The sequence below is a fragment of the Struthio camelus genome, chromosome 17 (assembly GCF_040807025.1).
Source record: "Struthio camelus isolate bStrCam1 chromosome 17, bStrCam1.hap1, whole genome shotgun sequence".
Classification (NCBI taxonomy): Eukaryota; Metazoa; Chordata; class Aves; order Struthioniformes; family Struthionidae; genus Struthio; species Struthio camelus.
The window spans coordinates 9,667,614-9,694,619 of NC_090958.1; the positions used below are offsets into that span (position 1 = coordinate 9,667,614).

The 27,006-nt window shown below is 60.4% G+C and overlaps 1 protein-coding gene, 1 long non-coding RNA gene and 2 gene segments (V, D, J or C); all 4 read left to right on the top strand.

Annotated features, from left to right (window-relative positions):
* Positions 1 to 1,006: 1,006 nt before the first annotated feature.
* LOC138061441 (Ig lambda chain V-1 region-like) lies at positions 1,007 to 4,914 on the top strand. The segment is given in 5 exon segments: positions 1,007 to 1,118; positions 1,258 to 1,601; positions 1,870 to 1,939; positions 2,220 to 3,050; positions 4,798 to 4,914. Coding segments are annotated over 4 exon segments (471 nt in total).
* On the top strand, positions 4,598 to 25,862 carry LOC104138878 (immunoglobulin lambda-1 light chain-like). 8 transcript variants are annotated; one of them, XM_068911753.1, is made up of 4 exons: positions 4,598 to 4,658; positions 5,916 to 6,215; positions 23,561 to 23,599; positions 25,321 to 25,862. In XM_068911753.1, exons 1-4 carry the CDS (start codon positions 4,613 to 4,615, stop codon positions 25,644 to 25,646), a joined length of 711 nt encoding a protein of 236 aa, XP_068767854.1. In that variant the 5' UTR covers positions 4,598 to 4,612; the 3' UTR covers positions 25,647 to 25,862. The 8 variants fall into 8 exon arrangements, with proteins under 8 accessions (XP_068767854.1, XP_068767855.1, XP_068767857.1 ...); XM_068911754.1 differs by having other exon boundaries at positions 5,916 to 6,209; XM_068911756.1 differs by lacking the exon at positions 5,916 to 6,215 and adding an exon at positions 12,805 to 13,086.
* LOC138061443 (Ig lambda chain V-1 region-like) lies at positions 9,841 to 11,061 on the top strand. The segment is given in 4 exon segments: positions 9,841 to 9,926; positions 10,065 to 10,417; positions 10,686 to 10,755; positions 11,036 to 11,061. Coding segments are annotated over 4 exon segments (480 nt in total).
* Positions 16,831 to 23,554, top strand: LOC138061446 (uncharacterized). The gene is made up of 3 exons (XR_011135200.1): positions 16,831 to 17,385; positions 17,485 to 17,568; positions 18,168 to 23,554. It is a non-coding gene; the product is annotated as an uncharacterized lncRNA (long non-coding RNA).
* Positions 25,863 to 27,006: the final 1,144 nt, after the last annotated feature.

The following is a 27,006-nucleotide window of genomic DNA, read 5'->3' on the forward strand; positions in this document are numbered from 1 at the left end:
GCCCATCCGAGGGACAGGGGCAGCGGCTGGGGCAGTGTGTGGAGCTGGAAGCTGCTGTGTGTCCTGGGAAAGCTTTGCCGCGTTTCTGCTCCCCCCAGGCTGAGTGTCCCCCCAGGCTGAGTGTCCCCCCGGGACTGGCCCTGCAGCATGAGGGCTGATGTTCATGCAGAAAGCAGCAGGAAAGCAGCACAGCAAGAGGGCAGTGCAGGTGGTGAGGCTGGGCAAGACCCGGAGTCACTGAGGTTGGAGCCCGGAGGCGGACGCAGCGCTGCAGCAGTGGCCTCGGCGGGGCTGCGCTCAGGGGAAGGCTCAGCTCCCTCAACCTGCTGGCAGCGCTGCTCCTGCCGCAGCACAGGGCGGTTTGGGCCTCCTTTGCCGCGAGGGCGCCTTGGTGGCTGCTGGGCGAGCTGGGGTCCGGCAGGAGGCCCAGGGCCTCTTCTGCCCAGCTGCTTTGCAGCCGGTCGGCCGCCAGCCCGTGCGGGGCGAGGGCTTGCTCCGGCCCCGGGGCAGGACTTGGCACCTGCCTTTGTGGAAAGGGGCCGGGGCAGGTGGAGCCGAGCAGCAGTGCAGGGCACGAATTGCAGCGGGGACGGGCAGGAAGGGCCAAGGCCTGTGTGGGGCCGGGGACCCGTGTAAGAGGGGCCGATGCTGAGGGTGGGGTTTGTTCCTGGCGGTCAGCAGGACCCCGGCCCCACGGCGGGGGTGTTGGAGGGGCGAGGGCCGCCTGGTGCCCTGCTGCTCCAAGGAGCCCGGCTCGCGCAGGCCCTTTGGCCCTGCTCGGCTCACCGCGGTGTGGGGATGGGGTGTCCGTGGGTGCCCGGCTTCAGGCATGTCGGCGGGGCCGTGTCTGCGCTGCCGGGGCTCGGACAAGCGCCGCTGCGTAGCACGTGGCCGAGGCGGGCTGGGAGCGGGGAGGGCCGTGGGGAGGGAGGCGCGGGCAGGCTTTGGCGGTGAGCGCGGGGCAGATTTGCATGGAGGGGCCGTGCCGCGGGCGGGCGGGGGTTTAAGAGGGGTCGGGGGTCCGCGGCACAGCCCCGTCGGCGTGGGGACGCGGAGCTGGTGGGATCGCGCCATGGCCTGGGCCCCTCTCCTCCTCGCGGTGCTCGCCCACGGCTCAGGTGCCCTGGCCGGACTGGGTGTCCCCGGCCGGGGCCTGCGGGCAGAGGGGCCGCCTTGCGTCCCGCTGCCTGGGGGGGCTTTGCTGCTCCGGCACTCGCTGACCCACCGCTTTCTGCCCTCTCTCCTCTCCCTCTGCAGGTTCCCTGGTCCAGGCAGCGCTGACTCAGCCAGCCTCGCTGTCTGTGTCCCCGGGACAAACCGCCCGGATCACCTGCTCTGGGAGTAGCTACTATGGCTGGTACCAGCAGAAACCTGGCAGTGCCCCGGTCACTCTCATATATGGTAATACCAACAGACCCTCGAACATCCCTGCGCGATTCTCCGCTTCCGCCTCTGGCTCCACGAACACGTTGACCATCACTGGGGTGCAAGCCGAGGACGAGGCAGTGTATTACTGTGGTGGCTATGCTGGTAGTGGTACTTATCCCACGGTGACAGCGAGCAATGGGGAAGTGAGACACAAACCCTGGAGAGTCAAAGAGGCAGGTTTTGTGTCCCCTTTCCTCTCAGCCATTCAGGGTCGAGTCCCCAGCCGTAGTGTCTGCTGTTGGACTTGTCCTGTCCACCCTGTGTCTGGAGGCTGTCAGGCTGCCCCAGGCACCAGGGCCCTGCTGCTGCGAAGGCGCCGTCTGGGCTCACCCTTGCTGGCCAAGCCCAGGCGAGGGGCAGCGGGAGCAGGTGGGGCAGTGTGTGGAGCTGGAAGCTGCTGGGTGTCCTGGGGAAAGCTTTGCCATGTTTCTGCTCCCCCAGGCTGAGCTTCCCTTTGGGCCAGTCCTGCAGCAGCAGAGCCGACCCTGGTGCACGCGGCTGGTGCAGACAGGTTTGTCAGGCCTTGCTGAGCCCGCTGGCGCTCTGCGGGTGGGCAGGGAGAGGTGGACAGCCTCAGCTGCTTGTTGCCTGCTGGTTTGACTCAGCGGACCTCGCTGTGCGTGTCCCCAGTCGAACTGCCCAGATCTCCTGCTGTGGCGGTAGCTACAGCTGTGCACGGTACCAGCCAAACTTTGCCATGCTCCTGTCACTGTGATTCGCTACAATGGCAAGAGACCGTTGAGCATCCCTGTGCAATTCTGTGCAATTCATGGAGCCACTTCTGCCTCCAGGAACACCGTAAGCATCCCTGGGGTCCAAGCTGAGCACAAGGCCTGGATATTACTGTGCTGACTGGGAGAGCAGTGCCACCCAGGGTCCTGGTGACACTGAGCATTGGGGAAGTGAGAGACAAACCCCAGAGTCAAAGAGGGGGTGAAGCAAGACATGGGTGCAGGGCGCGTGCTGCTTCCTGTCCCCTCTGCACGGCCACATCTCTGAACGTCCTGCCTTTCCTGTGCCTTGGCTCAAGGAGGTGACTCTGTGGCCAGGCCCGTCTCGTCCCTGTCCCCACTAACAGCACCGTGTGGCCTTGTCCCCAGCGCTGCTCCCTGTTGCTGCTGGTGGGCCCCTGCTCTTGCTCCCCCCAGAGCTGGCCCTGTGCTGGCACCCGCCAGGCTGGGCTCTGCTCCCCAAATGTGCCTGTGGCCCGGGTCCCTTCTCCTCCTGCTGCGGCGTTGCCCATGCCTGCTGCTCCCGCTCTGCTTGCAGGGCCCGGCGAGCTCTGTGTGTGGGGCCGTTGGTCCGTGTGTCGCATGGGGTGTTGTGGGCGCAGGGCGCCTGTGGCGTGTCCTGCTGCCTGGGGGAAGGCTTAGCTGCTCCGGCACTTGCTGACCCCTTGTTTTCTTTTCTACCCTCCCTTCTCTCCAGGTTTGCTGGTCCGTCCAGGCAAGGCTGACTGAGCCGGCATCGGTGTCCCTGGGACAAACTGACTAGGTCAACTGCTCTAGGGGTGGCTGCTACTCTGCCTGGTTCCAGCAGAAACCTGGCAGTGCCCTTGTCACTGTGATATATGAAAAGAGCAAAAGACCCTTGAATATCCCTGTGCGATTCACTGGTTCCAGGTCTGGCTCCATGGGCACATGAGCCATCAGTGGGGCGCGAGCTGAGGACGAGGCTGAGTGTTACTGTGGTGCCTGGGGTGGTAATCCTTACAGGGCTCCTAGAGCCCCTGAGCCATGCGGGAGTAACAGAGAAATGCTAGGGTGGGTGAGGACCCTTTCATATCCTAGTCTCTGCTCTCAGGGAGAGTCCTCCCTCTTGCATTCTCACCTGTGTCCCAGTCCCCGTTTGCCACCAGCCCCAGGGTGGTGGAACGCCGGGACTTGCAGCTCCTGGGCTTGGGGCGCCTTGGGAGGGCAGCTTTGGGCAGTGAGTGTAAAATCTCCTCCTGTGGTGCAGGGTTGGGTGCTGAGTGCCCTGGGCAGGGCCAGGCTTCTGTGCCCCTGTGAGGGTGGTTTGGGGGTTTCTCTGCATCCAAGGGCTCTGGTCCCCGTGCAGGAGCTCTGCAGCATGTTGGCCGGCTGGGAGGTCGCTGGGCCTGGCCCATGCCCAGCCATGTCCCGCTGCCGGGAAGGGGCTGCCCTGCTCCCCGTGCCTGTCCCAGGGCTGCTGCTGGGGCCGAGGGTGATGGCTGCTGTGGGGCACTAAGTGTTTCCAGCAGCGGCATTTGCTAGGTCCCCATGAGCGGGGCAGGAGGAGAGGGCAGGGGAACGTGGGGTCCATGGGGTGCCCGAGGGCCAGGTGTGGACGGAGATGCTAGGCTGGTGGGGCTGTGGTCTTGGGGTCTTGTGCAAGGGGAGCTGCCCCTCAGGGAGCCGAGGCCCAGCTGGCCTTGCCCCTCTGCTCTCCCAGCGCCTTGGTGTGGGGAGGGAGGGCTGTGCATGGGGCTGGGGACAGGAGAGCTGCCTCAAGCCCCTTCTGATTGTGGGGGGCATGGGGGAGTCTGTGCTCTTCTACCAACTTGATCCCAGCCCCGCACCCTGTGCCCATCACCATCCCCGCATTCAGGTCCTGGAGCTCGCGAGTCCCTGATCGTTTTAAGACGTAGAGATAGGAGGGAGGGAAGTGGGGGCCCAGCTCCTGCCTTTTCGCAGCCCCCTTGGCTGCACTGTCCCCACAGGCAGCCCAGTGGGTCTCCAGCCCTCGACCAGCCTTGGATCCAGCGCGTCCTGGCCCACAATAGCTCACAGGCTCCCTCCCAGCGAAGGCAGACCCCTGACCCCGTTGGCACTGCAATGAGTCCGGAGGAGAATGTGACGGGGCCCATGGAAATGCCCTGCCCGGGGCCTTGTGCATCCGTCCCCAGGATGGGCACAGGCTCCTCTGCTCGCTGCAGCCCGTGGCAGGACTGAGGAAAGGCCAGGCAAGGAGTGGGGGGATTTGTCCACTGTGTCTGGAGCACAGGGGCACGAAGGCCTTGTTGCTGCCACAGGCCGCATCCCCAGGGTTGTCTGCAGCTGCTGGTGCCCTGGCCGCTCGGTGGTGAGTGTGGCCCCAGGAGGCTTTGGTGATGAGCACAGGGCAGACTTGCATGGAGGAGCCATGCCCCGGGCAGCTGGGGGTTTAAAAGGGTCCGTGGCTCAGCTCCGTCGGCGTGGGGACGCGGAGCTGGTGGGATCGCGCCATGGCCTGGGCCCCTCTCCTCCTCGCGGTGCTCGCCCACGGCTCAGGTGCCCTGGCCGGACTGGGTGTCCCCGGCCGGGGCCTGCGGGCAGAGGGGCCGCCTTGCGTCCCGCTGCCTGGGGGGGCTTTGCTGCTCCGGCACTCGCTGACCCACCGCTTTCTGCCCTCTCTCCTCTCCCTCTGCAGGTTCCCTGGTCCAGGCAGCAGTGACTCAGCCGGCCTCGCTGTCCGTGTCCCCGGGACAAACCGCCCGGATCACCTGCTCTGGGAGCAGCAGCAGTGACTATTATGGTTATGGCTGGTTCCAGCAGAAACCTGGCAGTGCCCCGGTCACTGTGATATATGACAACACCAAGAGACCCTCGAACATCCCTGCGCGATTCTCCGGTTCCAAGTCTGGCTCCACGGCCACGTTGACCATCACTGGGGTGCAAGCCGAGGACGAGGCAGTGTATTACTGTGGTAGCTCTGCTGGTAGTTATGGTGGTGCCATGGTGACACCAAGCAATGGGGAAGTGTGACAAAAACCTCCTGCCATCGTAAGCACCATTGAGCAATGTCTACTGTCCCCACCTGATGGTTGCACAGGTCCCCACCACAGCCCTCCCTGCACTGCCCCACGCTGCCTGTGGCTGTGTCCTGCTCTAGGGCCCCAGAGCTGTGGCTGTCCCCTGTCATTCGGCAGCTCAGGGGAGGGGACGGACCCCAGGCTGGTGGGGGCCGTGCTGGGCCCTGCCTCCTGCCTGTGCTTCGAGGAAGAGGTGTCCCTGGCCAGGCAGGCTGGCACCCAGGGTGCTGCCGGGTGCCCTCCCTGCCCACCTGCCAGCCCAGCTCGGCCAGGAGCAACCACGGCTCTGGGCATCTGCTCCCCGCCATTTGGAGGGCAGTGAAACACAGGGAGAGGGCCTTCCTATGGCCCAGGCCCTAGCGGTAGGCCTGGCCCCTGCTCAACGTGGGCCATGGAGAGGGTCTCCAGGCTACGCCAAGGGCTGCGTATCCATGGCCATGCCTCGGCACTGCTCAGCCTCAGCCAAGGGGACCAGGGGCAGTGACAGGCTGAACCAGGTTTCTGCTGGAACCAGTGGGACCACTGGCCCCAGGGGCAGTGACAGGCTGGAGGCCCAGGTTCTGGCTACAGCCACCCCATTAGAGGGTGCCTGGGGTGGAGGCTGGCTGGACTGGGTGCCCAGTCCTCCAGGGCCTGTGGGCATGTCAGCCCCATCCTGTCCCGCTGCCTAGGGGGCTTTGCTGCTCCGGCACTCGCTGACCCACCGCTTTCTGCCCTCTCTCCTCTCCCTCTGCAGGTTCCCTGGTCCAGGCAGCAGTGACTCAACAGCCGGCCTCGCTGTCCGTGTCCCCGGGACAAACCGCCCGGATCACCTGCTCTGGGAGCAGCAGCAGCGACTATTATGGTTATGGCTGGTACCAGCAGAAACCTGGCAGTGCCCCAGTCACTGTGATATATGACAACACCAAGAGACCCTCGAACATCCCTGCGCGATTCTCCGGTTCCAAGTCTGGCTCCACGGCCACGTTGACCATCACTGGGGTGCAAGCCGAGGACGAGGCAGTGTATTACTGTGGTAGCTCTGCTGGTAGTTATGGTGGTGCAATGGGGAAGTGTGACAAAAACCTCCTGCCATCGTAAGCACCATTGAGCAATGTCTACTGTCCCCACCTGATGGTTGCACAGGTCCCCACCACAGCCCTCCCTGCACTGCCCCATGCTGCCTGTGGCTGTGTCCTGCTCTAGGGTCCCAGAGCTGTGGCCGTCCCCTGTCATTCGGCAGCTCAGGGGAGGGGACGGACCCCAGGCTGGTGGGGGCCGTGCTGGGCCCTGCCTCCTGCCTGCGCTTCGAGGAAGAGGTGTCCCTGGCCAGGCAGGCTGGCACCCAGGGTGCTGCTGGGTGCCCTCCCTGCCCACCTGCCAGCCCAGCTTGGCCAGGAGCAACCACGGCTCTGGGCATCTGCTCCCCGCCATTTGGAGGGCAGTGAAACACAGGGAGAGGGCCTCCCTATGGCCCAGGCCCCAGCGGTAGGCCTGGCCCCTGCTCAACGTGGGCCATGGAGAGGGTCTCCAGGCTACGCCAAGGGCTGCGTATCCATGGCCATGCCTCGGCACTGCTCAGCCTCAGCCAAGGGGACCCGGCTGGCCCCAGGGACAGTGGCAGGCTGGAGGCCCAGGTTCTGGCTACAGCCACCCCATTAGAGGGTGCCTGGGGTGGAGGCTGGCTGGACTGGGTGCCCAGTCCTCCAGGGCCTGTGGGCATGTCAGCCCCATCCTGTCCCGCTGCCTGGGGGGCTTTGCTGCTCCGGCACTCGCTGACCCACCGCTTTCTGCCCTCTCTCCTCTCCCTCTGCAGGTTCCCTGGTCCAGGCAGCAGTGACTCAACAGCCGGCCTCGCTGTCCGTGTCCCCGGGACAAACTGCCCAGAGCTCCTGCTCTGGGGATAGCGGTGGCTATGGCTGGTTCCAGCAGAAACCTGGCAGCGCCCCGGTCACTGTGATATACCAGAATGACAAGAGACCCTCGAACATCCCTGCGCGATTCTCCGGTTCCAAGTCTGGCTCCACAAGCACATTGACCATCACTGGGGTGCAAGCCGAGGACGAGGCAGTGTATTACTGTGGTGGTGCTGGCAGCAGCAGTGGTGCCCTCGTGGGGACACTGAGCATTGGGGAAGTGAGACGCAAATCCATGAGTTGAAGAAGGTTTTCTGCCCTTCTGCCTCGTGGTCGAGCAGGGCCATGGGTGTAGGGTGCGTACTGGTTCCTGTCCCCTCTGCACAGCCTCGTCTGTGAACGCGCTGCCTTTCCTGTCCCAGGACAGTTCTTGGAGTCCCTCTCGGGGAGCGTGGCCATGCCGACCGTCCCCTGGGCACCCGTGGAGGACGTGGCTGACTCTCACTGTGCTCTGTGGGCTGGTGGTGCACAGCCCACTGATGTGGGCACCCGGGCAAGTGAGACCAAAACTGCCCGTCTTGGCCGCTCCCTGCTGCCGGTGCCAGGCCTTGCTGCGAGGAAGCCCTCCGGGGCCCTGCGGAGCAGAAGTGCCGCGTCCTTCCCTCGTGCCGACGTTCCCCGAGGCTTTCTGCCTCTGGCCCCTGTCAGGGTTTTGGGTGTCCAGCCCCAGGTGCCTCGGTGCAGTCTCCGTCAGCAGCGGGAGCCGGGGAGTTGCAGTTCAGCGCTGGGCACGACCGCCCAGCGCTGGCCTGTTGGGCGCTCCCTTCTGAGCCTTTAGAGGGCTGAGCGTCATGAGTTCCCGCAGCCTTGAGGCACATTTGCATCTGCTGGGAGCTTCGCAGCTTCTCCCCCCTTCTCACCGTTTCTCTTTCCACTCCGGTGTGAGCGGGTGGAGGCCACGAGGGGGTGCTGCAGCAGCACCTGGGACCGCAGATGGGGCACGACGCCCCAGCGGTTGCTGGTGAGCTTGTGAACAGGTCTGGTCGTGCTTTAGCAGCACACCTTGAAGCACGAGGAGCTGCCGCTGAGCAGCAGAGCTCGTGAGAAATATCGCGCGCCTAAGCAGGAGCTGCTGTGTTGCTGGCCTCGCGGTGTCACAGGTGGTGGTAGCTTGGGACTGAAGCTCTTGTGTAAGAGTAACGCAGACTAAACGGCTGTCTCCATGTGCCTGGAGCCTTTCCCTGAGGTTTCTTGGGATGAGAAGTGGGGCTGGGGTTCAGGGTGGCAGTAAGCACGTCTCGGGCAGTGAGCACCGCCTTGCACGCTGGTTTGTGTGAGCTGGCTGTGGCTCCGTGTATGACCTTACGTTGGTCCTCACCACGGCGGGCCTCGGGCACGTCCTCGGCACAGCCCGGTGGATGGATGGTCACAGGCTGGAACAGGGAGGAGTAAGGCAGCTTGCGCGGAAGCTTCAGCACGACGGGACCCGAGAGCACGAGAGCTGCTTTAGGGCTTTGGCTTGGCTGCGTGGTGTTTCTGACAAAAGAAGCGTTGAGGTGCGTTTCCCCAGAGGTCTTGCTCCACGTGACTGCTGTCTTGAGGTGCCTGGCGGAAAGCCAGTTCCCGCAGCCTTGTGTTGTGCGGGTCCTGTGGCGTTGGGTTTGGCCTGTCTCCAAGGCTGGAGCCTTCGCAGCCTCTCTGGGCAGCCTGTGCCAGGCATTGACCAGCTTCAGAGCAGAATCCTCTTTCTTCTTTGGTGTAAATGGAGTTTCCTGTACTTGAGTTTGCACTCGCATCCTCTGCTGCTGTCTCGGGCTGCCCCTGGGTGGGAAGAGCGTGGGAAGGGCACTGTCCTCTTTCTGCCCGCCGTCAGGTATTTATGAGCATTGAGGAGCTTCTCCCTGAGCCTTCCCTTCTCCGGGCTGAGCAGTCCCAGCTCTCGGGGGCTCTGCCCGAAGGAGAGATGCTGCAGCCCCTTCTCCGCCCTCGTGGCCCTTTGCTGGAGTGGCCCCACCACGTGCAGGTCTGTGTTGTGCTGGGGAGCCCAGAGGCGGACGCAGTGCTGCAGCAGTGGCCTCGGCGGGGCTGCGCTCAGGGGAAGGCTCAGCTCCCTCAACCTGCTGGCAGCGCTGCTCCTGCCGCAGCACAGGGCGGTTTGGGCCTCCTTTGCCGCGAGGGCGCCTTGGTGGCTGCTGGGCGAGCTGGGGTCCGGCAGGAGGCCCAGGGCCTCTTCTGCCCAGCTGCTTTGCAGCCGGTCGGCCGCCAGCCCGTGCGGGGCGAGGGCTTGCTCCGGCCCCGGGGCAGGACTTGGCACCTGCCTTTGTGGAAAGGGGCCGGGGCAGGTGGAGCCGAGCAGCAGTGCAGGGCACGAATTGCAGCGGGGACGGGCAGGAAGGGCCAAGGCCTGTGTGGGGCCGGGGACCCGTGTAAGAGGGGCCGATGCTGAGGGTGGGGTTTGTTCCTGGCGGTCAGCAGGACCCCGGCCCCACGGCGGGGGTGTTGGAGGGGCGAGGGCCGCCTGGTGCCCTGCTGCTCCAAGGAGCCCGGCTCGCGCAGGCCCTTTGGCCCTGCTCGGCTCACCGCGGTGTGGGGATGGGGTGTCCGTGGGTGCCCGGCTTCAGGCATGTCGGCGGGGCCGTGTCTGCGCTGCCGGGGCTCGGACAAGCGCCGCTGCGTAGCACGTGGCCGAGGCGGGCTGGGAGCGGGGAGGGCCGTGGGGAGGGAGGCGCGGGCAGGCTTTGGCGGTGAGCGCGGGGCAGATTTGCATGGAGGGGCCGTGCCGCGGGCGGGCGGGGGTTTAAGAGGGGTCGGGGGTCCGCGGCACAGCCCCGTCGGCGTGGGGACGCGGAGCTGGTGGGATCACGCCATGGCCTGGGCCCCTCTCCTCCTCGCGGTGCTCGCCCACGGCTCAGGTGCCCTGGCCGGACTGGGTGTCCCCAGCCGGGGCCTGCGGGCAGAGGGGCCGCCTTGTGTCCCGCTGCCGGGGGGGCTTTGCTGCTCCGACACTCGCTGACCCGCCGCTTTCTGCCCTCTCTCCTCTCCCTCTGCAGGTTCCCTGGTCCAGGCAGCAGTGACTCAACAGCCGGCCTCGCTGTCCGTGTCCCCGGGACAAACCGCCCGGATCACCTGCTCTGGGGGTAGTGGCAGCTACTATGGCTGGTACCAGCAGAAACCTGGCAGTGCCCCGGTCACTGTGATATATAACAACAACCAGAGACCCTCGAACATCCCGGCGCGATTCTCCGCTTCCACCTCTGGCTCCACAAACACATTGACCATCACTGGGGTGCAAGCCGAGGACGAGGCAGTGTATTACTGTGGTGGCTATACTGGTAGTTGTGCTACTCCCACGGTGACAGAGAGCAATGGGGAAGTGAGACACAAACCCTGGAGAGTCAAAGAGGCAGGTTTTGTGTCCCCTTTCCTCTCAGCCATTCAGGGTCGAGTCCCCAGCCGTAGTGTCTGCTGTTGGACTTGTCCTGTCCACCCTGTGTCTGGAGGCTGTCAGGCTGCCCCAGGCACCAGGGCCCTGCTGCTGCGAAGGCGCCGTCTGGGCTCACCCTTGCTGGCCAAGCCCAGGCGAGGGGCAGCGGGAGCAGGTGGGGCAGTGTGTGGAGCTGGAAGCTGCTGGGTGTCCTGGGGAAAGCTTTGCCATGTTTCTGCTCCCCCAGGCTGAGCTTCCCTTTGGGCCAGTCCTGCAGCAGCAGAGCCGACCCTGGTGCACGCGGCTGGTGCAGACAGGTTTGTCAGGCCTTGCTGAGCCCGCTGGCGCTCTGCGGGTGGGCAGGGAGAGGTGGACAGCCTCAGCTGCTTGTTGCCTGCTGGTTTGACTCAGCGGACCTCGCTGTGCGTGTCCCCAGTCGAACTGCCCAGATCTCCTGCTGTGGCGGTAGCTACAGCTGTGCACGGTACCAGCCAAACTTTGCCATGCTCCTGTCACTGTGATTCGCTACAATGGCAAGAGACCGTTGAGCATCCCTGTGCAATTCTGTGCAATTCATGGAGCCACTTCTGCCTCCAGGAACACCGTAAGCATCCCTGGGGTCCAAGCTGAGCACAAGGCCTGGATATTACTGTGCTGACTGGGAGAGCAGTGCCACCCAGGGTCCTGGTGACACTGAGCATTGGGGAAGTGAGAGACAAACCCCAGAGTCAAAGAGGGGGTGAAGCAAGACATGGGTGCAGGGCGCGTGCTGCTTCCTGTCCCCTCTGCACGGCCACATCTCTGAACGTCCTGCCTTTCCTGTGCCTTGGCTCAAGGAGGTGACTCTGTGGCCAGGCCCGTCTCGTCCCTGTCCCCACTAACAGCACCGTGTGGCCTTGTCCCCAGCGCTGCTCCCTGTTGCTGCTGGTGGGCCCCTGCTCTTGCTCCCCCCAGAGCTGGCCCTGTGCTGGCACCCGCCAGGCTGGGCTCTGCTCCCCAAATGTGCCTGTGGCCCGGGTCCCTTCTCCTCCTGCTGCGGCGTTGCCCATGCCTGCTGCTCCCGCTCTGCTTGCAGGGCCCGGCGAGCTCTGTGTGTGGGGCCGTTGGTCCGTGTGTCGCATGGGGTGCTGTGGGCGCAGGGCGCCTGTGGCGTGTCCTGCTGCCTGGGGGAAGGCTTAGCTGCTCCGGCACTTGCTGACCCCTTGTTTTCTTTTCTACCCTCCCTTCTCTCCAGGTTTGCTGGTCCGTCCAGGCAAGGCTGACTGAGCCGGCATCGGTGTCCCTGGGACAAACTGACTAGGTCAACTGCTCTAGGGGTGGCTGCTACTCTGCCTGGTTCCAGCAGAAACCTGGCAGTGCCCTTGTCACTGTGATATATGAAAAGAGTGAAAGACCCTTGAATATCCCTGTGCGATTCACTGGTTCCAGGTCTGGCTCCACGGGCACGTGAGCCACCAGTGGGGCGCGAGCTGAGGACGAGGCTGAGTGTTACTGTGGGGGCTGGGCCAGCAGCAGTGATGCTCTTGTGGTGGTGAAGAGGGATGGGGAAGTGAGACACTCTCATCCCCTGCCCCAGGATTGACAAGAGCTATGGCTGGTACCAGCGGAAACCAGGAATTACAATTGCTCCTGTCACTGTGTTTTACTACAACAATGGACGCTCAGGCATCGCTGCGTGATTCTCCAGTAGAGGCTGTGGCTCCACAGGCATCTTAAGGATCCCTGGGGTCGGAGGCAAAGATGAGGCTGTAGGTAGCAGGGAAGCAGTGCTGAGCACAGTTTAGCAAACCGTGGAGTGATGGTGGGGAAGGCTGGATGCCTTGGGTGCCATTTTTGAGCGATAATTGGTGGGTGGGAATGGCTTGTCGATGGGCTCTTTCACAGGTTCTGCTGCACTCGGAGCACTTGGCCTTGGTGTTCCCTGTTGGCACCATTGCTCTGTCCTGCAGCATGGTGACAGGGTGGTGACCACCAGCAACTAAGTTGCCCAGACTAGACTGAGCAGAAGCGTGGCTCTGTCCCAAAAGATGTGATCTGCAGTACCTGTGGTGTCGAGCCAGGGGTGAGGACAGGGCAGACTTGCATGGAGGGGCCGTGCGGCAGGCAGGCGGGAGTTTAAGAGGAGTTGGGGGTCCGTGGCTCAGCCCCGTCGGCGTGGGGACGCGGAGCTGGTGGGATCGCGCCATGGCCTGGGTCCCTCTCCTCCTCGCGGTGCTCGCCCACGGCTCAGGTGCCCTGGCCGGACTGGGTGTCCCCGGCCGGGACCTGCGGGCAGAGGGGCTGCCTTGCGTCCTGCTGCCTGGGGGGGCTTTGCTGCTCCGGCACTCGCTGACCCACCGCTTTCTGCCCTCTCTCTCCCTCTGCAGGTTCCCTGGTCCAGGCAGCGCTGACTCAGCCGGCCTCGCTGTCCGTGTCCCCGGGACAAACCGCCCGGATCACCTGCTCTGGGAGCAGCAGCAGCTACTATGGCTGGTTCCAGCAGAAACCTGGCAGTGCCCCGGTCACTGTGGTATACCAGGATGACAAGAGACCCTCGAACATCCCTGCGCGATTCTCCGGTTCCAAGTCTGGCTCCACGGCCATGTTGACCATCACTGGGGTGCAAGCTGAGGACGAGGCAGTGTATTACTGTGGTGGCTATGCTGGTAGTTGTAGTGGTGCCACGGTGACACCAAGCAATGAGGAAGTGAGAGAAAAACCTCCTGCCATCGTAAGCACCCTTGAACAGTGCTGTCTGTTGACCCCTCGTGATGGTTGCACAGGTCCCCTCCACAGCCCTCCCTGCACTGCCCCACGCTGCCTGTGGCTGTGTCCTGCTCTAGGACCCCAGAGCTGTGGCCGTCCCCTGTCATTCGGCAGCTCAGGGGAGGGGACGGACCCCAGGCTGGTGGGGGCCGTGCTGGGCCCTGCCTCCTGCCTGCGCTTCGAGGAAGAGGTGTCCCTGGCCAGGCAGGCTGGCACCCAGGGTGCTGCCGGGTGCCCTCCCTGCCCACCTGCCAGCCCAGCTCGGCCAGGGGCGACCGGGGTGCTGGGCATCTGCTCCCCGCCAGCCTCGCGCTTCCCACAGAGGTGCTGCAGAAGACTGGAGTGCCATTTGCTTTCTTCCAGGCCTCAGGCCCTTCTCCTCATTGCCATGACTTTTCAAAGATGATTCAGAGGGGCCTTGCAACGACATCAACCACCTCCCTCAGCACTCGGGAATGCATCCCTTCAGGGCCCATGGCCTTGTGCATGTCCGGTTTGCTTAAGTGATCCTTAAGCTGATCCCTCCCTCCAAGGGCAGGTCCTCCTTTCTTCAGACTTTCTTCTTGGTGGCCGGGGCCTGGGATTCCTGAGGGCTGGCCTCAGCAGTAAAGACCGAAGCAAAGGCGGCATTCAGTAACGCTGGCTTTCCTGTATCCTTAGTCACCAGGGCCCCTGCCCCATTCAGCAGTGGGCCCACGTTTCCCCTCTGCTTCCTTTTGTTACTGATGTGTTTATAGCAGCCCTTCTTGTTGTCCGTGACGTCCCTTGCCAGATTAAACTGCAGAAGGGCCTTGGCCTTCCTAGCCCCATCCCTGCATACTTGGACAACATCCCTCTGTTATCCCTCCCAGGTTATCTGTCCCTGCTTCCACCTTCTGTAGTCTTCCTTCTTCTGTTGGAGTTTTGCTGGGAGCTCCTTGCTCATCCAGGCAGGTCTCCTGCCCCCTTTACTTGAGTTCTTGCTCACTGGGAGGGACCATTCTTGAGCTTGGAGGAGGTGATCCTTGAATATCTACCAGCTTTCTTGGACCCCTCTTCCTTCTAGGACCCTGTGCCCTGGGATTCTTCCAAACAGGTCCCTGAAGAGGCCAAAGTCTGCTCTCCTGAAGTGCAAGGTTGTGATCCTGCTCTTTGCCCTGCTCCCTCCTCTCAGCATCTTGAACTCCATCATCTCCTGGTCACTACAGCCAAGGTGGCCCCCAACCTTCACGTCTCTTGCCAGCCCTTCCTTGTTTGTACGTATGAGGTTCAGCACAGCACCTCTCCTCATTGGCTTCTCTGTCACCTGTATCAGGAAGCTGTCGTCAATGTGCTCCAGGAACCTCCTGGACTGCCTGTGCCTGGATGTGCTGTCCCTCCAGCAGGTATCGGGGTGGTTCAAGCCCCCCATGAGGTCCAGGGCCTGCGAACACGAGGCTACTTCCAGCTGTGTGTAGAAGGCTTCATTTCCTTCTTCTTGATCAGGTGGCCTGTAGCAAGTGTCACCCCCATTCGCCTGCCCCTTGACCCTTAGCCATGAGCTCTCAGTCGGCCCATTGGCCACCCCTCGGCAGAGCTCCATAGGTTCACTCTGCTCTCTCACATAAAGGGCGACTGACTCCTCCTCCTTGCCTTCCTGGCCTGTCCTTCCTAAAGAGCCTCTACCCACCCACTGCAACATTCCAGTCACGCGAGCTATCCCACTATGTCTCCATAACCGCAATGAGCGCATAGCACTGCAACTGCACACAGACCCTTAACCCCGGTTTATTCCCCATGCTGTATGCATTTGTGTACAGGCACTTCAGAGAGGCCTCCGATTTCCCAGAAGGGATGCAAGGCGTTTCCCCATAGTCTTGTCTTGTTGGCGCTTCCTAGTCTGCATTCAAAGGTTTGAGGTAAGTGTGGTTGGCTGGCACATCCCTGTGTGAGCACAGGCGTGGAAATCCCCGCCTGGCAGCACAGCCGAAAGGCCCCAGGTGGAGCTGTGCAGCGGGGAGGGAGTTTAGTGCCGGCTGGGCTGGAGGGGCCGAGGCCCTTGTGTTTAGGGGATGTTCAAGGTGAGCAATTCTGGGCAGCAGTGCCTGGGGCGTGTAAAGCTCCCGATGGCCTCTCTGAGGCCCATCCGAGGGACAGGGGCAGCGGCTGGGGCAGTGTGTGGAGCTGGAAGCTGCTGTGTGTCCTGGGAAAGCTTTGCCGCGTTTCTGCTCCCCCCAGGCTGAGTGTCCCCCCAGGCTGAGTGTCCCCCCGGGACTGGCCCTGCAGCATGAGGGCTGATGTTCATGCAGAAAGCAGCAGGAAAGCAGCACAGCAAGAGGGCAGTGCAGGTGGTGAGGCTGGGCAAGACCCGGAGTCACTGAGGTTGGAGCCCGGAGGCGGACGCAGCGCTGCAGCAGTGGCCTCGGCGGGGCTGCGCTCAGGGGAAGGCTCAGCTCCCTCAACCTGCTGGCAGCGCTGCTCCTGCCGCAGCACAGGGCGGTTTGGGCCTCCTTTGCCGCGAGGGCGCCTTGGTGGCTGCTGGGCGAGCTGGGGTCCGGCAGGAGGCCCAGGGCCTCTTCTGCCCAGCTGCTTTGCAGCCGGTCGGCCGCCAGCCCGTGCGGGGCGAGGGCTTGCTCCGGCCCCGGGGCAGGACTTGGCACCTGCCTTTGTGGAAAGGGGCCGGGGCAGGTGGAGCCGAGCAGCAGTGCAGGGCACGAATTGCAGCGGGGACGGGCAGGAAGGGCCAAGGCCTGTGTGGGGCCGGGGACCCGTGTAAGAGGGGCCGATGCTGAGGGTGGGGTTTGTTCCTGGCGGTCAGCAGGACCCCGGCCCCACGGCGGGGGTGTTGGAGGGGCGAGGGCCGCCTGGTGCCCTGCTGCTCCAAGGAGCCCGGCTTGCGCAGGCCCTTTGGCCCTGCTCGGCTCACCGCGGTGTGGGGATGGGGTGTCCGTGGGTGCCCGGCTTCAGGCATGTCGGCGGGGCCGTGTCTGCGCTGCCGGGGCTCGGACAAGCGCCGCTGCGTAGCACGTGGCCGAGGCGGGCTGGGAGCGGGGAGGGCCGTGGGGAGGGAGGCGCGGGCAGGCTTTGGCGGTGAGCGCGGGGCAGATTTGCATGGAGGGGCCGTGCCGCGGGCGGGCGGGGGTTTAAGAGGGGTCGGGGGTCCGCGGCACAGCCCCGTCGGCGTGGGGACGCGGAGCTGGTGGGATCGCGCCATGGCCTGGGCCCCTCTCCTCCTCGCGGTGCTCGCCCACGGCTCAGGTGCCCTGGCCGGACTGGGTGTCCCCGGCCGGGGCCTGCGGGCAGAGGGGCCGCCTTGCGTCCCGCTGCCTGGGGGGGCTTTGCTGCTCCGGCACTCGCTGACCCACCGCTTTCTGCCCTCTCTCCTCTCCCTCTGCAGGTTCCCTGGTCCAGGCAGCGCTGACTCAGCCGGCCTCGCTGTCCGTGTCCCCGGGACAAACCGCCCGGATCACCTGCTCTGGGGGTGGCAGCTACTATGGCTGGTTCCAGCAGAAACCTGGCAGTGCCCCGGTCACTGTGATATATGACAACACCAAGAGACCCTCGAACATCCCTGCGCGATTCTCCGCTTCCACCTCTGGCTCCACGGCCACGTTGACCATCACTGGGGTGCAAGCCGAGGACGAGGCAGCGTATTACTGTGGTAGCAACACTTGGGCTGATCCCACGGTGACACCGAGCAATGGGGAAGTGTGACACAAACTTCCTGCCGTCGCAGGCACCATTGAGCAGTGCTGTCTGCTGTCCCCGCGTGATGGTTGCACAGGTCCCCACCACAGCCCTCCCTGCACTGCCCCACGCTGCCTGTGGCTGTGTCCTGCTCTAGGGCCCCAGAGCTGTGGCCGTCCCCTGTCATTCGGCAGCTCAGGGGAGGGGACGGACCCCAGGCTGGTGGGGGCCGTGCTGGGCCCTGCCTCCTGCCTGCGCTTCGAGGAAGAGGTGTCCCTGGCCAGGCAGGCTGGCACCCAGGGTGCTGCCGGGTGCCCTCCCTGCCCTCCTGCCAGCCCAGCTCGGCCAGGGGCGACCGGGGTGCTGGGCAAATGCTCCCCGCCAGCCTCGCGCCTTCCCACAGAGGTGCTGCTGAGGTGCGGTGACCTTCGGCAGGCTCTGCCTGGCTGGGAGTTTTATGGCTGCTGCATATTTCTGCTCCTCCAGGTTGAACTTCCCCTTTTGGCTGGATCTGCAGCATCATAGCTCATGTTGGTGTGCATGGTCAGCTTGTGCAGGTTTGCCAGGCCTTGCTGAGCCCTAAGCAACCTGCAGTTACTGACCCCCTCGCACCCCCGGGGCCCTGTTTTTCTCACTTCTCTCCTCTCCCTCTGCAGGTTCCCTGGTCTAGGCAGCGGTGACTCAGCCGGCCTCGGTGTCCCTGTCCTGAGGACAAACCGCCCAGATCACCTGCTCTAGAGGTAACATCAGCTACTATGGTGACAGTTGCCATGGCTGGTACCAGCAGAAACCTGGTAGCGCCCCTATCACTGTGATATATTTACAACAACAATCATAGATCCTCGAGCATCCTTGTGCGATTCTCTGTTTCGTTGTCTGGCTCCATAGCCCCGTTATGCATCCCTGGGGTCCAAGCTGAGGACAAGGCTGTTTATTGCTGTGCTCACTATGATAGCAGCATCAGTGATGCTCGCTCAGTTATGCTGAGCAATGGGGAGGTGTGACACAAACCTCCTGCCACTGCAGGGACCATTGAACAGTGTCTGCTCTTCCCATTTGATGGTCACACAGGTCCCCACCAAAGCCCTCCCTGCACTGCCCTGCACTGCTCATGGCAAAGGTTTGTTGGTGAGAAGGCAGCCCGAGCTGCGTCCCTGGGGTACGCGCAGTGAGGGCAGCCCTGTTGTCCTCTGCAGGCAGTGCTGGTTTTAGCTGATTGAACAGACATGGTTTCTGGGGGCAGATGGTTGCACAAGCTGTGCAGTGGTGGCTGCAGGACAGTTTATACTGCAAGGATGCAGAGGCCCATCCTACCATTTCCCTTTTAATTTGTTACTAGGCACATCCAGGTGAGCTAAGCAGCAGCAGTGGAGAGAGCTTCATGTAGCCTGAGCTGTTCAGCCCTGACCTTGGACCCAGCCTCAGACCTGGGCATCAGGACACCAGTAACTGTGCATAGCCTCCCTGTCACAGGGCTGTCCCTGTGCGCCTAGGGCCAGCCCACCCTCACCCATCCGTATTCCCAGCAAAGGGCAGCCTCAGGCCCACAGAGGCTAAGGGCCAAATCTGTGCCAAAGGCTCGTCTGCCAACACATCTTGCCTGGTAAGTAGAATAGTGTGCACGTTTTCTTCCATGCCTTGCTCCAATGAGAAGAGCTAGACCTCTGAGCCAAACATTGTCATCCTTTTTTGCCCTCCTCTAAAGTGTAACCCAAACCCCATCAGTCTCAGAAATGCTCAGAAGCAGGTCATCCAGAAAAGAGAGCATCAGGTTCAGCTAAGTTTTTTATATAAACAATCTTCATGAGTTTTCTCCTACTTTCACCCTTTGCAGCAATGCCTAAGCCTTCCCAGAGGCAAAGCAAACATCTGAAACAGAAAATTCCTTGAACCAGAAAATCATCTAAGCATCATTTGTCATTAAAAGATTCACTGATGTTCTCCATTTCCTGCAAACGCTTTTGGTGTGAGTAACCTGCATTTCCTGATGCACACATAACCCATGGAGGACAGGCCTCTGTCCCTTGCAGCCGATCTCTAGTTATTTTGCAAGGCCCAACTGACTCTATGATTTTCTATAACCAGTTGCACAAACCAGTGTCTAAATATTTTCAAGTTCATTTTAAGTAGGTGCTATTTAAATTCAGTAAGAGCTCTTTTTCTCCAAGCCAGGCACTTTGTGTCCTGTAAGACTAGCGTCACACTTGAAAAGCACTTTACAAACCAGCAGCCAAGCCTTCCCTTGGGAATTTGGAGTTAATCCATCTCATTAACATCTCAGCTGAGACCCATTCTGGTTCACCTCTGCCTTGGCTATTGCAGCTGTATTTAGGCATCTGCATCCCTAGGATAGTCTATTCTGCTAGTGTCAGCTTTTCCCCTGTTAAGAGCCTCTGATGCCTGCTGTCCAACCCCCACCTTGCCCACCCAGGCCCTTGACAGATGCTCCCAGTTGCTGGGAGCCTTCACCTGAGCAGTCCCTGCTGCTTGAATGGGCCAGAAAGGCAGGGACTAAGAGGGATGTGCTGCTTCCTCAGCAGGTGGTAAGACCAGAGCTGACGGTCAGGCAGTGCCGGTAAGCAAGCTATGCCGTTGTAATGCCCTGGGGAGCTCAAAGAGGAAGGGCCTGGCATTAGGCTGGGATGGATTGACCTAGAGGAGCAATGGCCTGGGGGATCCAGGGTGGGGGTGGGCAGAGGGGTGCTCTGCATGGCTGTGGGGGATGGTGAGCTCCTGGGTCCATATTGGACAAGTTGGCAAGGCATTCATGGCAAACCCACAGGTCTCTGTGGTGCCCCTGTCTGTCGGGCCTGTACAAGGAAAATACTTCAGCAATGCCCTACAGTCACTGCTGCTCCTCCTCTGCTGCTCAAGAGCTGCATCAGCTAGTCAAGCAGCACAATCCCTCATCCTGGTGTGCCAGGGGAAAACCTTGGGAAGTAGGCCATGACCTTGACAGAACTGAATGAGATGGGTTAAATGCTCCATCTGCCCCCTTCTTGAAGCAGGAGGAGGCTGTTCTGGAGCCAGGTCCTCTGTCACCTCTCTGCCCAGCTCAGCTCCCAAAGACAGAAGAGCTCCCAGGCCAGAACAGGACCAGGAAGCAAGAGTGCCCCCCGGGACGCAGTGGGGTCTCCTGGCAAGCTCATTGCAGGCTCCCTGCTGGGCTCACCATGGGAGTCACAGCTATATTCCTGGTTGGCACACACTTGGACATCCTGCTTGGCTTTGCCAGCTAACCCTGAGCTTTTAGCCCCTCACACCCCTTCCCATCCACAGCTGAAGCTGTGCTCACCAGCTTCCCCAGTAACCTCCCACTTGGAAGACCTAGGCCACACTGGCTGCTTGGCTCCGTGCTTGGAGTATCCTCTGGGCTCTCTGCACTTCCCATCCCGTGAAGAAGTGCAGCAGGTGCCACAGTCCTGTGGTGGTCTAGTTACTCCATGCCTGCACAGGCAGTTGGGAAGAGGGAAGACCTGCTTGAACCAGGTGAAGCTGGGCCCAGTGAGCTGCCACCACTCCCTACAGGAATGGGAAGAGATCCAGGAGGGAAGAAAGATGGAAAGATCATAAGGCCTTCAAAGGCAAATTGACCTGAATGGTGGGGGGGGATACCTTCACTGAAACTTGAAAACAAGCAAGCCTGTTTTTTGGGGATTGACATGTGACCTTGGCCAATGGAGGCACATCTGGATATCCCTTGGGAGAACTGGGGGGAGGGGGAGAATCCATAAATACTGTCCCTGCTCTGTTATCCTCCAGCAAACAGTGCCACTCAAATCGCTTGAGCAGCCAGGAGCCCAACCACCGCTGCGAGTGCTGCCCCACCATGCTTGTTGCGCGCCAGGGCTGCAGGCTGGGCGTAAGCAGCTGCCTGGGCTATTTTTGCACTGTATATATATGTCACTGTATATATATCTTTGGCAGTGGAACCCAGCTGACCGTCTTTGGTAAGTCACGCTGAGGTTCACCTACAGTAGTTCCCCAGTGGTTGGTGGGTGTCCAAATTTTTCCTATTTTTCTCTCTCCAACTTCTCCATATGGTGATAGTCAAATGACCTTGGTCTAACCACGCTGACTTGTATCCAGGTGCATTTCTCTCATTGGGGGAAAACAAGATTTTACATGCCAACTGGTCTTTACTGCTCACAAACCCTTTTTCGCCTTTTCAAATCTGCAGATTTCCTCCTAATCAAATTCTTGGTTGTATTATTTGGGTCTTGTTCAACTTGTTTGCAGGAATTACTTAGTAAAAAGACATATTTATTTGACAGACAGCCAGGTTATATTAGAGTTTATAAACTAGGAACTTCTTAACCTTTTTTTCTCCTAAGGAAAAGCTCCCACCTACATACTATTATATGATGAGGAAGTATAGGTGGTTGAAATGGAAGGTTTCAAGTTTGTGCAGACTGGTTGGTCTTGCTAGTGAAGGAAAAATTGCCTCTTTGTATTTCAGTAGTGTTCAAAATGATGATCAATTTTTTAGTCTCCAAAATAGCATCATAACTGAGAACTACTTTTGAAGGGTTAGAGGATATTATTGAGAAGTAGGAATTCAAAGTAAGGGAAAGAATTCAGCAAAACAGGTTAGAAAGGGAAAGGTGTTTCTCTTATGGGGAGCAAGTGAAGATGGTTTTAGGCAATATCTGAGTGCCAGGACAGCATCTTAAAAATTGCAGAAAAATATACAGATCTTGTCGGAGTTAGATGCATGTGAGTTCAGTTTGTTTGCTCTGCATGAAATGTAAGTAAAGGCAGGCAGAAAGTCAAAAAATAGATTTGCTCATAGAGGAAGAACAGCCAGAGGGCGGTTCTCTGGTATAGACAGGAAATGGAGAGGTTTCAGCTGAAGTATGTGAAATCGCAAAATAAGTGCTGTGTTTAAGTAAGTGATTGCTTCATCCACACCAGGGGAGAGAGAAAAAGCAGAGCCAGTATCACTTCCCCCACATATTGACTCAAGTTGTGGAGTTATTTGTCACTGAAACAATACGCTAACATACTATAAGCAGGTTGGATAATTTATAATCCATTAATTCCCTGACTTGAATGCTCCATGGTGTGCAAATCAAATCTGCTTGAGGGTGTTAGGTGATGTAGTCAAAAATATCTCATGACTGGACTGATGTGAGGTATGCTGGCCAGTGCCTGAAACTAGAGGAGAGGAGCATGGTGCCGCAGGGTCGCGTGCCTGGAGCACGCCCAGGCAGCGCGGTAGCCGCGGTAGCTTTGGGCTGAGAGCAGAGGTGACCCACTGCCACCAACCCAGCTCTGAGCTGTGCTGTCCTTGGTGAACACAGAACCTGTTGGCTGGGATCGCTGCCACCCGCGTGGAAGCAAAGGCAGAAATGCTGAGACGTGACGCGGCCACGCTCACAAAAACCACTGGTCTCTTTAGTGTGCTGATAGGGGCGTGTGGCCTTTCGAAGCCAGCTGTATTTCTTGGCCTTGGGATTTTGGGAAATTAGTGGGAGCACAGAGACTGAACATGAGGCCAGCTGTGAGCAGTGTGGTGAGGCCCCTCCTCGGCTGGGCTCGGAGGCAGGGCAGGAGCTGTGCATTGAGGCCAAAGCGAGACATGAGCGTGGCACATGGCTGAGATATGCAATACCAGCTGCTGGGAATCCTACAGCCCATATAAGTGGTACTTCCTATTTAGTGTTAGGACCTCTTAATTGTAAGAAAGCCTTTTTTGATTACAAGGTGAATGTTTAAAAATGATACTTGGTGAATGTTTAAAAAAAAAACACAGACAGTAAGAAGCTTAAACCATAAGCTTTTTTGACAAAACCAGCACTGAACAACTCCAAAACATCACTGGTACAGCCATGACCACCTTTTAAAGACACCCCCCACACACACACCCACGTCCCTCAAAGTCCATCTCTCTCCTTAACCCTGGTGCCGCTCTCGCCTGCAGGTCAGGACAGCAGCATCAGTGCGGGTAGGGCTCGGGCCAGGGCACATGTTGCCCCGAGGCAAGGAGCTGGCAGCAGGACCTCATCTCCAGCATGCAGGACACCCTATTAGCTGCGAATGCGGCTGGTTTCTGTTAGAGCAGAAATAAAATCCTCCTGTGAATGTGGCCTCCAGCTACCGCCTGCTGCGGTGGCACGATCCCCCCTCAGCGGGTGTCCCCGGGGCTGCTCCCCACAGGGCACGGGACCAGCACCGGCCAACGGGGCCTTTCGCTCGCCCCAGCCCCAGTGCCGAGCTCCTGCTCTGACGCTGCCGAAACGCCGGGTGCCAAAAGGGAAGTGCTCATTCAGCCTCAGTGGGATGCTCCAGCACCCTGGCCGCACTGTGACTGAGCAGCTGAGCACAGACACAGCTCAGTGCCCATGTGTCTGCAGGCATGAGTTTCACAGCAGGCTCCTGCATTAGCCATTGCCCGCCAGACGCTGCGCAGGAGCCAAGCCCCCTCCAGCAGTGCTGATGCCACCACTGGTGTTCCTGGGCACTCTGCATGTTGCATCCATCGCAATGCATGCATTGGGCATCTCCATCTCACCGCATCCCTTGGAGCACCTCTGTCCTGCTGCATCTATCCTGCTGTATCTGTTGGAGCACTTCCCTCCCACTACGCCCACTGGGGTTCCTCCATCGTGACATGTCCATCCCACCACGTCCATCAAGGCACCTCCGTCCCACTGTGTCCTAAGAAACATAGGATTTCAGCACTGCTCCTGCAATTGGACTGGAGGTTTTTGTATAGCCTCGAATCACTGTGTGGTGCTTTCGGCGCGGGGACCATGTTGACCGTCCTGGGTAAGTCGTTCAACTCCTCACAGTCTTTCCTTCCCCACCGGGAAATTGGGACTTTTCTGCGCTTTTCGGTGATTTGGGGACTTTTTCTCGGACTCGGTGGCAGGCTGTGGGCTCTGCCGCCGGTTTGGGGAGAGGCACTAAGCGCGTCATTACGGCCTTTGTCTCGTCGTGGAGGACTCAGAGGACTCTGGTGTGCGCCACGGAGGATTTCTGGGCATTTTCTCAATTATCGGGTCTTTAAATTTGCCCAGGACATGGACGCCAGGCCTGGCCCTGGCACCCTCTTTCAGAGACTTGGGCTTAGGTTCCTAAGTGAGGCTCTTTTCTTCTTTGTGAGGAAATTAGTCCTTACCAAGGTCCAAGTCCTTGCTCCTTAGACCTGAGGAGCCAGTCCTCAGTCCTTAGCAAGGAGCAGACGTTTTCTCCCTCGGACTCCAAGCCGAGCTCCTCCAGGAAGGGCCGCTGAAGGACAGTCAGTGCTCTTTGGGCACGGGGCAGGGGGGAGGCAAGGCTCATCTCACTGGAGAGAAAAATGACATGTCCTTGTGCTCGCAAATAAAACAGGTCGGGAGGCTCTTGAAGAGCTTTTCTTCCCCCCCCCCGCCCCCGGTAAGGGTGGCCAGAAATGCAGAGAAAGCTCTCAAATGTCTGTTGAGCATGGGGGTGAAAATATATTGTTCCTTCAGCGCTTGTGCTTTTGGAAAGAAAGTGCCACAAAAAAGTCTGACCCCAATGACGGGGGGCATGAGAAGAAGAACGTGCAGTTTACCAGCTTCTTCAGGCGGGAGGCTCTTTATGGGGGGGAGGTCCCCCCCCCCCCCCGGTTTCGGGTGTATATGTTTAGGTATTGTGCATTTGATCAGGCAAGGTAGCTAGCTGAGCCAGAACAAACGTCCTTTCTCAGTCTTGCCGCTGCCATTCTTTTAGCTGTGCGTTTTCCGAGCTGTACCTGCTAGTGCCTTAGAGCAGACCTGGTGAGAAAACAGGGCTGGTTTTGCTTGACGGTTGGAGTTCAGAGAAAATAGCCGTAGAAGAGGAAAGAAGTGGGTTTGTGTCAGTGAACCAGAGATCCCAAAGTGAAAAGATCAGACCAAATGGATATATTTCGTTGAAGACATAGCTAGATAGAGAGCTAACAGGATGAATGTGTATACGCGCTTGTATGTCTGTAGGTATAACATATAAATATGGAAAGCTTTGCATATAGAAAATATAAATTATACTGTGTCTCTCAGAGGTAACGTATGCTACATAATGTAGAATACTCTTATAGACATATGTGTGTGTATATATATGTGTGTCATATACACATCTATCTGTTATGCACATATTATTTGTTATTCATATAATAGCCATTATTTCCAAGCGCATTGTAACAGTAAATCTTAAACTGTTAATCATGGGAGAAGCAGGCGTTTCCAGGCGAAGGTGGCCGGCGGGGGTGTCGGGGTGGGGGGGGGTCACTCATGGCCTCGACGTTGCCGCCAGACCCAGCACGGCCGCTGCAGTGCCGAGCAGCACGCTGACGCCTGCACCGGCATATGGGGACAACAGGGTTTTTGCTGATGCTTGTTGCCGCCACAGCGATGATGCACCATGCTACGTGACCAACTTTTAAAGACACAGCCCCGCCTCCCCCCCCCCCCCACTACTTCCCTCAAAGTCCATCTCTCTCCAAAGTCCATCTCTCTCCTTAACCCTGGTGCTGCTCTCTCCCACAGGTCAGCCCAAGGTCTCCCCCACCGTGCACCTCTTCCCACCATCCTCCGATGAGATTGCGCAGAAGAGCAAAGCCACCCTGGTGTGTCTGCTGGGCAACTTCTACCCCGGCGCTGCGGAGGTTGCCTGGAAGGCCGATGGCAGCCCCATCTCCAACGGTGTGGAGACCACCAAGCCCCAGAGGCAGAGCAACAACCAGTACATGGCCAGCAGCTACCTGACACTGACTGCCAGCGACTGGAAGAGCCACGAGACCTACACCTGCGAGGTCACGCACGATGGCAAGAGAATCGAGAAGGTCCTCAAGAGATCCGAGTGCTCCTCCTAACCCACCGGGAGCTCCACTGTCTCCTCTCCTCATCCCCCTCCACTTCCCCATCCCCATCCCCGTCCGTCCCCGTGGCTGCTGGTGGCAGCAGCCACTCTCCTTTGGCGCAGGTCCCTGCCGTCCCCCCTGTGCCCGGCCCCTCCGTCCTGTCCCTGTGCCCCACACTTGTCCCCGCACCCTGGGTGTCAGCCCAATAAACACAGACACTGAACTAGCGCTGGCTCTGTATCTGCGTCTCTCTCTCTCTGTCCTGCCTCCTTGGTCGAACGCGCTGTCGGGACCCTGCCACCAGCGTGGCCCCGAGGGGCTGAGTGCCGCTGTGCGCGTCCCTGCCCGCGGCCCCTCTTGGCTTGTGGCCCCAAGGAGCTGTTGGGTCATCCTGTCCCTCTTCTCCTCCTGCAGTGCAGCCCCCACCAGGCAACGAAATTGTAGCAGGCCCTGGCAAAGCCCCTTGAGAGCCTCCCCGGGGCAGGGAGGGGGGGTCCCTGAATCCCCAGGCAGCTCTGGAGCCACCGCCTCCCTGTCCTTCATGCCTGGGCAGCCCAAGGTGGCTGCAGCGTGGGGGCACCGCTCACATCCCAGTCTCCGGAGCGCCGGAGGCTCTCAGCCCATCCCAGCTACCCGGCAGGACCCCACTGCCGGGCAATGCCCCACCGCCCCCACTTGCTGTTCCGGCTCCCGACACCATTGCCGGGGGCCTGCTGGGGCCTCGTCCACAGCGAGTACTGCAAATTATGAGCTGCGAATGCGGCTGGTTTCTGTTAGAGCAGAAATAAAATCCTCCTGTGAATGTGGCCTCCAGCTACCGCCTGCTGTGGTGGCACGATCTCCCCTCAGCGGGTGTCCCCGGGGCTGCTCCCCACAGGGCACGGGACCAGCACCGGCCAACGGGGCCTTTTGCTCGCCCCAGCCCCAGTGCCGAGCTCCTGCTCTGACGCTGCCGAAACGCCGGGTGCCAAAAGGGAAGTGCTCATTCAGCCTCAGTGGGATGCTCCAGCACCCTGGCCGCACTGTGACTGAGCAGCTGAGCACAGACACAGCTCAGTGCCCATGTGCCTGCAGGCATGAGTTTCACAGCAGGCTCCTGCATTAGCCATTGCCCGCCAGACGCTGCGCAGGAGCCAAGCCCCCTCCAGCAGTGCTGATGCCACTACTGGTGCCCACAGGCTCTGCAGCCCCCAGGGCTCAATGACGGACAGGTGCGTTTCACCGCCACTGGCTCCTGCAGCCTGACGGCCTCCCCGAGCCTTGGCTGGAGCTGCCACCGTGCTCACCGCACCGGGAGCCTAGCAGAGCCCCGTGCCCAGTGGCTTCGCGAGTGACACTGCACATCTCTCCCCTTCTCCTGCCACCCGGAGCA

Coding starts and splice junctions, on each gene's coding strand:
- LOC104138878 (XM_068911753.1), top strand. CDS start 4,613: ATGGCCTGGGCCCCTCTCCTCCTCGCGGTGCTCGCCCACGGCTCAG. Junction 6,216..23,560: donor TAGCTCTGCTGGTAGTTATG/GTGGTGCAATGG, acceptor TCGAATCACTGT/GTGGTGCTTTCGGCGCGGGG. Junction 23,600..25,320: donor GACCATGTTGACCGTCCTGG/GTAAGTCGTTCA, acceptor TCTCTCCCACAG/GTCAGCCCAAGGTCTCCCCC.